This window comes from Carassius carassius, chromosome 11, assembly GCF_963082965.1.
Source record: "Carassius carassius chromosome 11, fCarCar2.1, whole genome shotgun sequence".
Lineage (NCBI taxonomy): Eukaryota > Metazoa > Chordata > Actinopteri > Cypriniformes > Cyprinidae > Carassius > Carassius carassius.
In genome coordinates, this window is record NC_081765.1 from 14,871,770 (window position 1) to 14,884,274 (window position 12,505).

Below are 12,505 nucleotides of genomic sequence, written 5' to 3' on the forward strand. Positions count from 1 at the left end.
GAGAGACTCAGCAGAGCGAGTGACTTCTGTCAGGGTGTCAAATGTGTGTCTCTGAAACTGAATGAAAGCAGATTCATTCCCTTGGCCACTGCCTTATGACTCACACATAGATGATTTTTTTCCACAACTTCAACACCACCGACACTTGCTGAAGGTATATCTGGTAAATCATCCCTAAATCAAGAGAAAACAACTAGACTTTTGGCAGCTCAAGGACTAAGGCACAGGTTGATCTAGATGGCCTCATTTATTTATTTATTTTGTCCTTTGACAGATCCATGATGTGTAAGTGTGTAAACTATTTTATAAATTTAACCCCAGGACTGCGTCCTCTAAATTTTAAAGTATATTTGATTATATGTAAATCATTCCTACGATGAGGTCATCTTAGGTTTAACATTTGATTACGTAAATCATCCTTAAATTTGCTTCACCAAAAATGTACATGAATTTAATTGTATGTAAATCGTTTCTAAGATTGCAATTAATAATAGCCTCTTATAAATGTTGTAAATCAACTTGATCTTTTTGACATTATAAGCAATACAACCAATCAGTCAACCAGAAAATTTACTTTTATATTTTTTCTTTGCAAAAACCTTATTTTGAAGCAATGTTATTTTAGTATCATTGATATTGGCCTACTACAATAGTTTTTATTTAAAATAAAATTACATTTTTTATTGTCATTTTTTCATTTTGATTTTACTTAAAGTAATTGTATTTGTGTGTTTTTGTCATTTTTATTTTCTTATTTTTATTATGTTTTGTCATATTTTCTCATTTTTTATTCAGTTTTAGTTAACTAAGTAACGTTCAGATATATAAACAATTAATGGCAAATAAAAATTTCAAAAACATCAAATAAGCACAGATTGAGGAAAGAAATCACAAACAGAAAAACAAAAGACAAAAAGGGGAGAAGGTACAATAATATATATATATTTTTTTTATATCTCTACTGACTGCCATTCATTTTGCGTTGCCTGTCAACACAGGTACATGCGCGACGCTCCCTCCTGGTTTTACCAAACGGCTGCTGACTGGACGCTGGAGGACTGAGAGGAGGAGTAGCTGGTGCAGTAACAACATCCTGGATATTGGAGCCTGGCGGCGCACACTTGCACACGGCTGCAGAAATAAAGGAGGACCCAAGACGTAAGGGAGGCGGCGGTGGTAGTCGCAAACGATTCACAGACATGAACGTGAACTTGGCAACTTTCAGGCACTAATTGTGGATTTATGGTCTATGGCGCGGATTTATCCCGAGGCACCGACAAGGTGATGCAGCAGCGGCAGGACGGGATCAGTCCGCTACACGGCTGCCTGCTGAATGCCTTTACTGGAGGAAAAAGGCGCAGCACACGTCCAGCGCAGGCCTGCTTGATCCTTTATTAAAATAAGACAGTATGTAGAGAGGATCATCTAGCGGCTGGGAAACACCCGTGGTTTACTTTCATTATTGTATCGGCTCTCCGGTTCAGAGTCGCTGCCACGGCATCAAGCGGATCAGGCCTGGGCTGAACCACCGGGCGCGCTTCGCGATATTATTTACCGTTCAAAGAGCACTAATGAGACGGGAACTTTTATCGTTAACACGGATAACGAAAGCACGCCTCGTGCTGTAACATTGTGTTTACCATCCGCTTGGCCAGATTTCTTTACGTTTACATATGTTGTTTTCTTATCAAACTGCTTTCCCCTGTCGATAACAGATCGTTGTATTGCTAGTTTAAGATAAACAGTTCGCCTAACGGGAGGTTAGGGTGGACGTGAAGATAACGACTCGAACCAACCCGTTCTGACCCACAGAAGCTTTCGGATCAAAGCGAGGATCATGTATCAGAATGATGAAAAGACCCTCACGGTATGTGCACACATTTGTTTCATCAATATATAATGGTGAAAAATACTGCGTGGTGTTAAAGATAAGACCGGCGTTTTGAGCATGAAGCGCTTGACGAGGCTCTGTAATCAAGAGCAAACACTTGTACAGGTGTCATATTGTCATGCTCAAAGCTAAAAGTCTCTCTCTTAGACACTCTGTGACGAACTGTATGTTATCGGTGCATGTTTTAGCAGCATTTTCTTTCACTCTAGTCTGTCTGTGTTTTACCAGCGCGAGTCCAAACAAGACCATCAAATAAACAACATTTAAAATGGTTCTGGACCATACGTCCTCGTGATAAATAATATGCTCTTCAAGTGTAGACAATTTGTAAGGCTAAATCAAGTGTGTGTGTGTATATATAAATATATATATATATATATATATATATATTATTATTTTTTATTTTTTTTATGGGTGGTGGTGTGGTATGGAATAAGGCTAAGATTCCTCTTTCAGTCTCAAATTTTTCACTCAAGCTGAAGTGCTACACCATACTGCAGGAATCACCGCATTGATAATATTCTGTCAAACAGAACCATTAGCAGTGTTGTTTTTATACTAAAGTATAAAGTAACTGTTTCATACAAAATTTGACCAATTAGTGTGTTTATTTTCCAGCAATGAAACAATAGTACCAAACTGTCATCAAGCAAAACACAGACGACTGGGTCGGTATATTTAGTGGAACGGAGAGGCACAGATTTCCCCTCCTGGCTCAAAGCCTCTCCCTGAGTCTGAATTTGCCTCCTGGTTTTACCAACACACATATAACACACATATAACACGGAGAAGTCTGTTTGACGTCAGCAAGACGTATTTTTTACGTCAAGTGTTTGCACATCTGCAATAGACATTTAGAAGATGTCTTTAAGATTTAGAATGTATGTAAAGCTGACATCTTCGAGACGTCTGTCAGGTGTTTGTACACGGGAGATGCTTTCCAGATGAAGCGATCTTTAACAGACATCTTGTAGACGTACTTGCTCTGTCTGGGTTCCCTGCTATATAAGAGGTGAGAAGCAGTATGTGAACAGAGGAGTATTGCCGAATTCATACTATTTATTTAATGGTAGAAGAAAATTACCCATATGACCTGCTACTTCTGGTGAGATTCAAAATGTGTATTTTATAAACACTACGATCCCATAAGGCCACAGGAGAGGAGTTGTGAATGGCAGTGAAATGACACAACGGTCGCTGGTAGGTCATGTGACTGTAATGTAGAGAATGTAATGTGTTTGTATTTCATTCATACTACCCTTATTCGTTCGTGCTATATAGAACATGCTTTTTTTAACGTTTGCAAATTTAACCTTCATTCAAACCAACTGTAGCACATACTAGACCGTATACAATTTCAGAAACTGCTACTGGAATCACTGGAATCCAGCTCTACGTTTTCTTTTTTTGGCTTGCTAGTGAGAGGAACCCCTGAAAATGTCTGTCTTTGTTTTCAGAGCAAGTGGAATCAGCTGTGATCTACGGGACAACTCTATTTCTAAGAGATAAGCAGACATTCGGCAGTAAAGCTCCACAATGAGATAATAGTGTGGCTTACGCAAAAACGACCTTGACACTTATCCCTCCATATTTCAGTTCTTTATTAAAATATGACCACGCCGGCTCTATTGCCGCTATCGGGACGTAGGATACCTACCCTCTCGCCAGGTGCCTCCTCATTCCCCCATCACAGAGCCACCTTAAGGCTCTCAGAGAAGTTCATCCTCCTCCTCATCCTCAGTGCCTTCATCACCTTGTGCTTCGGAGCGTTTTTTTTTCTCCCGGACAATTCCAAACACAAGCGCTTTGACTTTGGTTTGGAGGACGTGTTGATACCGCACATCGAATCAGAAAAGGAGTCGAGGCACAGCAGCAGACAGGTCATACATGGCGTAGGAGGTCATGACGAGCATCGGCACAGGTGAGAGCTCAGAGATGGCTTCATCTCATCAAAAACTTCCTGTGTTGTCATGTTTGTGTGTATAGGTCAAAGCTTCTCCACCATGGGCCTCGGGGTCCACTGTCCTGCAGTGTTTAGCTCCAATACTAACCAAACACATCTGAACATGCTAATCAAGGTCTTCAGCATTATTAAAAAGTTAGTCAAGGTTGGAGCTAATGGTGCATTCCATTTGTACTCGCAAGTTGGAAATTCCATGTTCCCAGTGGGAACTTTTAACTTAAATGACCCCTCAAGTTGGATTTTTTGCAATAATTCTGACTTTAGAATCCAGTATGGCTTCTCAGAGCATCAACAGAAGTGAAACGGTAGTAATATACTGCAGTTCAGTTACAGTACTGTCCAACCTGTATCTGTGGACATGATACTCTGGTGCTTTCTGCACAAAATACCATATTTTCTTGTGTTTTTATTGACTGGTATGGGTATTAATGGGCACGTCCATCTTGGTTTTCCAACTTGTGAACTGGAACATTGTCAGCTTGGTTGTGACATCATTCCCAGCTCCGACATCCGAGGCAAATGGAGCGCAGCATAAACTCTGCAGGGAGGTGGACCTTAAGGGCTACAGTTGAGAACCCCTGGAATAGATGGTATATTGTCTTTACTGTGATGATTTATTCAGAAAACAAACTGAACTGCTTTCTCATATTAGTTTAAATGTTCATCATGGTTTTACAAACAATTTAACAGCATGGTACACACACAACTATGTTAAGATTTACTTACCGGACACATTAAAGTCAAATTGACTTGTTACTGGTAAACAATTTTGCTTCAATACTTGTACGTTTTCTAGTGGAAGAGGATTTTCAAAGAAAAAAAAATTGTAGGTCTTGATTTGAATCCATCAGGAAATAATTGAACCATGTAAAGTGAGTTTTACAAACCAAATTGGAGTGAGAACTGAATGTGGGTTGCACAATAAATGCTTAAAATCATTGCTGTTGGTGAACATCATCCAATAGCCTGTGTGCCCAATGTTACATCAGAGGCGATGAAGTCATTGAAAGATTGTGAAATGTTGTCTTTCTATCAATACTATTAATCTTACCATGTAATTGGAAAGTTGAATACCATATGTTTCATGGCCATTTCATGGAAGGAGAAATGTTCTATTCAGAGCAAGCACACATGTAGGTGTGAGCTGTGTGAATGGGCTGTTCACAGATTGTCTGAGATGTTCTTAATTGCCCTGTGAGCTCTGAAAGCTTTTTCATGCCCAATTCATGACAGCGAACAGTGATTCTGAGCCTGAAATCTTTGGGTATATCTATTTTTTTTATTAGGCATAAAATCACTCCAAAAGCGCTCCAAGATCATTTTGGAAAAGCGTATGTTAACCTCAAGGCAGAGAACCTCAGTACTCCTACACACAAACACAAACTCCCTTCACAGTTTTCTAAGAAAATAGAGAGAAAACAGATCTTTATAATTTATTTTGAGTGCGGAAAATACATATTTTATCATAATACGGGCACGGGCCGATAACCATTTTCAAAGTATACAGTGATTTGAAGATTTCACAACCACTAACATTTTCCGTTATACCTTTCCTGCAGTTATTGGGTTTTTGATAAAAAAATCTGGATTAAGTTGTCTAAGATTACTGCACGTTCCCGTGTTCCCTGTAAAGGGCAGATGTATCGATACTCAAAACTTGGCTGGCGGCAAGACGGCAACTTAAGGACATCAAATAATTAAAGACCCCTGACGAAAAACTTGACTGATTTGAGTCTGGACCTTTGTAAGGAAACAGCCAAGTGAACAAAATGCATAAAATGTTATAAGGTTTTTTTTATTTTATTACATAAAGTTACTTAAGGGTCAAGATCAAGTTATCTGCCTCTCCTGCGCTCCATCAAGCCACTCCCATAATAGCTGTCAGCACTCAAATTAATGCACGACTCAGATTAAATGTATGTAAGACTAATACAAGTATAAAGTTATTTTATCACATAATAATAATAATAAATAATAAACTTAAGTGAACGAGCACAGTCCCGCGCATGCGCGCCAAACAGACAGAGTTTAATTAAATGAGTGCTATAATTATAATCCCACAAGTAAGTCTATTTTTATGATAGCACTGACTGTAAAGAGACTGCAATGGAATAATCAAAATAGCCTAACACAACTCTGTGCTTTTGTTTTCATTTATTTTCATTTTTAGTTTACTGAATTAAACTTCTGCTTTAAAATCCTTATTTTTGTTTTTAGATTGTAATGTTACAATGTTAGAATGAGAAGTGATTTTAACCATTTTTTGCACATAATATATAAATATAAATATTATATTATAATATAAAAAACATGGTTACATTAACTTTATTTGTTTTCATAGCCTTTAATATGTATTGTTTTGTTGGACAACATTGGGAAGTAAGTGAAATAGATATTAAATACAGACTTTTTAAATCCAAATACAAAATCGAAATTACAGATATATATTAGATATCGCAAATCAGCCAAAAAATACAAAGATTTTTTTTCCCATATCGCCCAGCCTTAATTTCTGACTGTATCTCTATCTAGCTGTCTGTCGTACATTCATTTTACATGATTACATATTCTATAAAGAATGCAACATGAATTGTTATTTACTGTAGTTTATTAATATTAATAATTGTTGCTAGATGCATGTCAAATGAAAACATGTATTCTAAAATTGGCTGAAAATATCAAACGTGTTCGGTATCCCCCTCAACTGGATGTAATCATATTATGGATTCATATTATTCATATTATGGGAAAAAATCTGAGTCTGTTACTGCCATCATGAACTATGCTATTTTCTATAGAATTTGTCAACTCAAATCTGCAGATTAGCTCTGACTTTCGGTCTAGCGTCAACTTCTCCACACTGTACATCGGTGGAAAATCGGGGCAAAAATTGTGTAGTGTATTCCAGGCTTTTTTTACACAGGAGGACCACATGATCAGCCACAGTTTTTCAGTGTTCAGGATGATCATGTACATATGTGTGTGGCTTTGTGTGTTCCCTGAATTGTAGATGGACCTGGCAATATAAAGTTAATTGAATTTATTTATCATGCTTCGCAAATCCTTGGATGGCATCAGGCAAGCGTGATGGTAATAAATTCATGCTTGCATACAGGTATGTTCATATTCCCTGTACTGTTATCATGAAACTTCCATTCAGCTTGACCTTTACAAAGGCACATACAACAGCAGTTTGACTGTAGCCAATTAGTGGAGTGCTGTGTTCTTAAACTTTTTGATTCGAATATTAAATCAAATATTCAGATAGATCCCTTTGGTTTCATGAATTGTACAGTGTGTTCTGTTTGTGTTAGGTCAATACTTTCTATCATGAAGTTGGCAAACACATCATCATTCCAGAAACTCTATGTAATGCTCCATCTGTATTTGGCTAAACTCTAAGTCAGTCTTGCTAAATCTGAAAATCTCACAGTTGTACCTGAACAATTATTCATGCTTCTTGAACCTGCGGCCCAACTGCTTTCACCCATGATCCAAAGAGTTCATCCTGGCCACGAGCACTGAAGCCAAACACAAGCTCTCTGTCTGTTACACCCGGGGGCACTGTGATCTGTGTCAGCCAGTGTCCTGTTATCCCTGTCAGTCTGCCTGGCTAGAGCAGCCTATATTTACCCTTGTTAACCTGGCCCTGCTCATTGTTGGTTTTCCACGGTCCATCAGTGTAATTGGTAGCAGACTGGAAGTTATTCTTTGGTAGTTGGCATTTATTCTTTGTCTTTGATACTGTTTAAATTGGGGCAACTCAAACATTTGTTTAGAAAAGTACAATTACTAACATCTGTGATTTCATTTACTGGTTGTGGTGGAATTGTGATTTATTTATTTTTTTGTTATTGCGAATGCAGTGATTTAGACGTGGGTGTGGCAGAAAATCATTTCCTATGGATGAGTGCATGATTAAACTGATTGAAATAAACATTTGTGTATGCACATATGATTATGTAATGAAATAATTAAGATATTTTAATGCTTTTGAAAGAATATTTAAAGTCTATTATGCTCACCAAGGCTGCATTTATTTGATAAAGTAACACTGGGAAATATTAACACTATTAATAAACACTATTTTTTATTTGAATATATTGTGTAAAAAGTAATTTATTCCTGCTATGGCAAAGCTTTCAAAATATTCAGCAGCCTCTACTCCAGTTTTCAATTTCACATGATCATTCAGAAGTCATTCTAATATGCTTATTAGTTATTTATAAATGTATTGCCTGTCGGTGCAGTGACCATTTTCTTCTTTTTTTTTTCTTTAACGTCAGATGGGATGCCAGCAGGCAGTTCATTTACCACCAACAGCTATTTTACCCATAAAGCTGGCAAAAACGTCAGAATCCATAATGAAGGGGCATGAGGCAGATTTATGCACAATGGAAAATTTGCTTTAGTCACGGTATCCTACAAAGTTCAAAAGAAATGAGAAGCATTGTGAAAAAGATCCTCACTGTACTGTACAGTCATTCATAACCATATGGGATTAGATTTCTCAAAGGATGGAGTGAGTTAACCAAACAACTCTGTAATATTTACAGAGCTTCGCACAGGAAAAAACAGAGCCATATTTGGTTCAGACGAAATTGAAATCATGAAGAACATCTGCAAAAGACAAGTTTACTAAAACTCCTCCTTGGGGAAACTGAAACTAAATGATTGGTTAGTACATATTTCCTCCAGAAAGTGTTCCGGTTTGAGTATGTCATTTTATTTGGTCTCTCAAGGAATCCTCTCTTGATCAGTGTGTGAACTTCCCCATGCGGTTGACCTGTGCCATTGTGGAAGATTAGTAGACGTGACTCATGTACTCGAAGTGTGTCACTCGCACTAATTGAGTCCAACCTAACATCTGAAAGCAAGAAAGTGCTCGGCTTGAGCTAAACCAGACCCTTTCTCCAAAACCTGACAGTTTATTTTTCAGTTCTCTAGATGTGCTGATACTTTTAAAAAATGGCATGTCAGAGATTTTGATCCTGAGTGAAAAAATTTAGTGCAAATAAAAGGGGCAGCTGTTGTGACTGAGAAAAAAAAAAAAACCCCTTCATCATTTAGAGCTAAATCACTGGTTAAAATTGTTCTCATATTTGGGGCTGGGTATCGTTCAAAAATGTTCAATACTGATACCCTGACTTCGATACCGGTTTCTGAATGTTACTTTTTTTGGTACCAATTTTATTAAATACATTTTAACAAGATTACATTACACTAACTAAAAAACAAAACAAACCAAAAAAACCATTGGTTTTATTTTTTCAGCTTGATGTTTTTACAGGCTCAAAATGTCTCATCTCCTGAGCTACTGCTATTAGCTATTGCTATTAGCTATTAGCTATTGCTAAAAGTCAAATGTACCTTTTTTTGTGATTGGCTAGTGAAAATGCTGTGTTAAAATCTGTGTTATACTGCCTAGATTATGCCAAGATGAATATTTCACACACTAGAATGTTACATTGTCACATGACCTCACTGTGTTTATTTCGAGTGGCATTCAGTTATGCTCTGACTACTGAACTAGGGAGCTAATTAAGACGCACCCATTTGCTTCCGGTTTGGTTTTCCATTTAAAGTGATTAAAAATGACTGAGAGTCCACGGTGCACAGCTGTCTTTCCTCATGGAGAAGCTTTACATCAAACAGGACTGAAACGGAAGACATGGAAGTCTGAAGGAAGATTTGTTTTTAAAAAGAGACATGAAAAATGTAGGAAGGAATAAAGAGAAGCTCCGCTTCGCTCAATTGCTGTCCACTTAAAGTTTGTAGTCAGACCTGTATGCATCATTTGATACCAGGAGGCTGTTATTCCCCAGAGCAGCTTCAGGCTGAGACTGATACATTAAGAAACCGCCACACAGTGGTGTGTTTATAAACTCTTGAAAGGCAAAACAAGCTGAGAAAGCGAGGTATGGTGGAAGAATATAGAAGCAGATTAGTCTCAAATATAATTCACGCAAAAAACACGATTCACACATGCGTAGAAAATTTCACATTCATGAAACCTAATTAACGTACACACAAAAAAAATTCACATGCGTGAAAAAAAAATATATTCACAAAAAGCAATTCACATGCGCAAAATAAAATTATATATTTATAAAATACATTTCACAAATGCAAAAAACTATTTGTAGATATACAACTGTGCACAAAAACCTTTGAATGTTTAAAATGTACGAGTGTCTGAATGTACGAATCGTCATTTACTATGAATCCACTCGGATTTGTGTGTGTGTGTGTTTTTGAGACTTTCCTGGCAGAGCTCTCTTCCCACGTGGGTCTGTCGTACTCTTTAGCCAATCAGATGCGAGCTTACCATTCAACCAATCATATCATAAGCCACTGAGTGCATTCAAGGAGCACGATTCTGCACACCTTTAGCGCAATATGGATTAATTAGAACGGAAAGTAAGCCTTTACATCAGTAATCCAGCATGGCGAATGAAGAACGGGAAGCACGGGTAAGAGTTTTGTTTATTTCATAAAAGTCTGAGTTTACACATTTTATCGTTTACACATTCAATCAAGACAGTTTTTCTAGTTAGAAAACTAGTTAGAAAAAAATACAGTTGTAACAGGACAGTTACAGTAATTATAAATTAAACTGCAATCAGGATAGTAAAAAGAAAGACCTGTAAAGACAAAAGTAACATTTTGAGAGTTGTGAAATTATAATTCTAAATAATCTTGTTTTATAAATTGATGTCTGTTAGGTCAGTGTGTACTTTCTTACAGTAATACATTTTAAAACATGTAGCCTAGTCATTATTAACCACTACGTTGAAGCAATGTAGTTCGATCAAGATAAACAACATCACATATTTAGAAACGTTGTTTAATTTTTAAATATATTGTCTGTACATTGTAATGCATCTTTCTCTTCTTATAATTTAGGAATATCTAAAGCAGTATATTCTTCAGCGACTTCATGATCGTTTAGTTCAGGGATACCCAAAGTGTGGTGCAGGAAAAATTTAATGGCAGTCTGTTTTTTTTAAATGGGATTTTTCCATACAATAAAAAAAACATGAACAGTAAACATTTCCTTTGTATCGCTTTTATTAAAAAAAAACTATAGTTTATTAGTTTTCGATGGAAACGTAGAAGACAGATGCTGTCTTCAACGCACTGTTCTTCTTTTATGTAGCCTACTGCAGGCTAATATGCGTGCCAACTTGTTTCATTCATTCCATAATATATATTATAAATATGCTTAACTGGCTGAAACCAGAGAATCTGTCAAGTCGGACATCTTATGATAAAGTTGTTAGTCAGGAGGAGAGGGGCCAAAAGAGAGTGAGGATTTGGAGGCAACAGAGACGAAGAGAATAGAGAAAGAAAATGAGCAAATAAAAAATCTTGAGGAAATCTCTCTTGCTGCAGGCTGAGCGACTTTTGCGCTGCACTCGAAAAGTTCCAGATGCATCCTCTTTCCTTTTATTTTATGTTTGAGCCTATGCTCTTTGCAACTTAATTATGTTGTGGATCGTGTGTAGGTTATTTATTGTCGCACTTGAAAAGTTTCAGATTGATCCTCGTTTTTATTTATTTTATATATTTCGGAGCTTATTCTCTTTAATGATGTGGATCGTTTGTAACTTCATTGCAATTTAATTCAATGTACTCTCGTTCTAATTTCCATAACCGTTATGTTATGCAGCGGTTCCCAAACTTTTTTTCCTGTGCTCCCCCTTCTATGTCCCAACCGGGTTGGCGCACCCCCAATCCCCAAAAAAAAACGCAACAAAACTGTCTTTTATCGCCATATAAAGAGTCATGAACAAAGAACATCAACAAAGTTTCAATATAATGCAACAAAGCACAAGCTTCCACTTTTAAGAGGACGAGTGACAGACACAGGCTAAGTAACAGAAAGCACGGTTATTTTCAGCCGCGTAAAAGAAACAATATGCTAGGGCTATTAAATGACCATGTAGCTAGCAGCAGCATCATCTCAACCCGCGGCCCGTCACCAATTCAAATGCGTCCCACCATGCTGAACACAATTAATTTTTTTTTCAGTTTTACAATTATTATTATTTTTTACATTTAATTTAAACATTTACTTAAGAAATATAAGCTATAGCCTAATGTTTTTTTTATGTTAAATTATTTTGTGTTTCATATATTATTTTCAGACATGATCAGACCTACTCGCATAACATTACTCATTTAATGAACACATACAAGCGCCCACTTTGGCAGAATTCAATTAACAGCCATTAGTTCGGTAAAATTGAGCATCATAATGGACAAATTTGTTTTTAAGGGAGAAAAAAAAAGAAATGTGAAAAATGCCAGCGAATGAACACGTATTAAAAATAATAGTCGCAGTATCAGTAGTGAAGGAGAGTGCTGGATTTTCGGTTTGCCCCGCATTTTACTTGAAGTTCAGGCAAATGGGAACACCATATATTACATAGCAATCATCCTTAATTGAAGAAATGTGGCAAAACATCTCTGGAGAGAACCTTATTTTATTAAATTCGAATGTGCTTTCCATATTTGGATCAACATAGGCTACATTTGTGAATGTACATTTTCTGCAATGTCGCGTCAAGTCATGCTCCCGTGTGCGTCTTACAGACTGCATCTTAAGCCATATGTTAAACTTTCCGCGTCCGCGGGGAGTCCGTTTT

At 37.0% G+C, this 12,505-nt stretch overlaps 1 protein-coding gene across 2 annotated transcripts in view; it reads left to right on the top strand.

The window, feature by feature from the left end:
• The first annotated feature begins 1,036 nt into the window (after positions 1 to 1,036).
• Positions 1,037 to 12,505, top strand: part of LOC132152822 (mannosyl-oligosaccharide 1,2-alpha-mannosidase IB-like) — an 89,938-nt gene continuing 78,469 nt past the window's right edge. Inside the window, exons 1-3 of one of the 2 annotated variants that reach the window (XM_059561722.1) lie at positions 1,037 to 1,158; positions 1,738 to 1,867; positions 3,349 to 3,812. In XM_059561722.1, coding sequence (XP_059417705.1) covers positions 3,502 to 3,812 — 311 coding nt within the window. In that variant the 5' untranslated portion in view covers positions 1,037 to 1,158; positions 1,738 to 1,867; positions 3,349 to 3,501. Of the gene's footprint in view, positions 1,868 to 3,348; positions 3,813 to 12,505 lie in introns of both variants that reach the window. The other variant, XM_059561720.1, reaches the window with a different exon arrangement.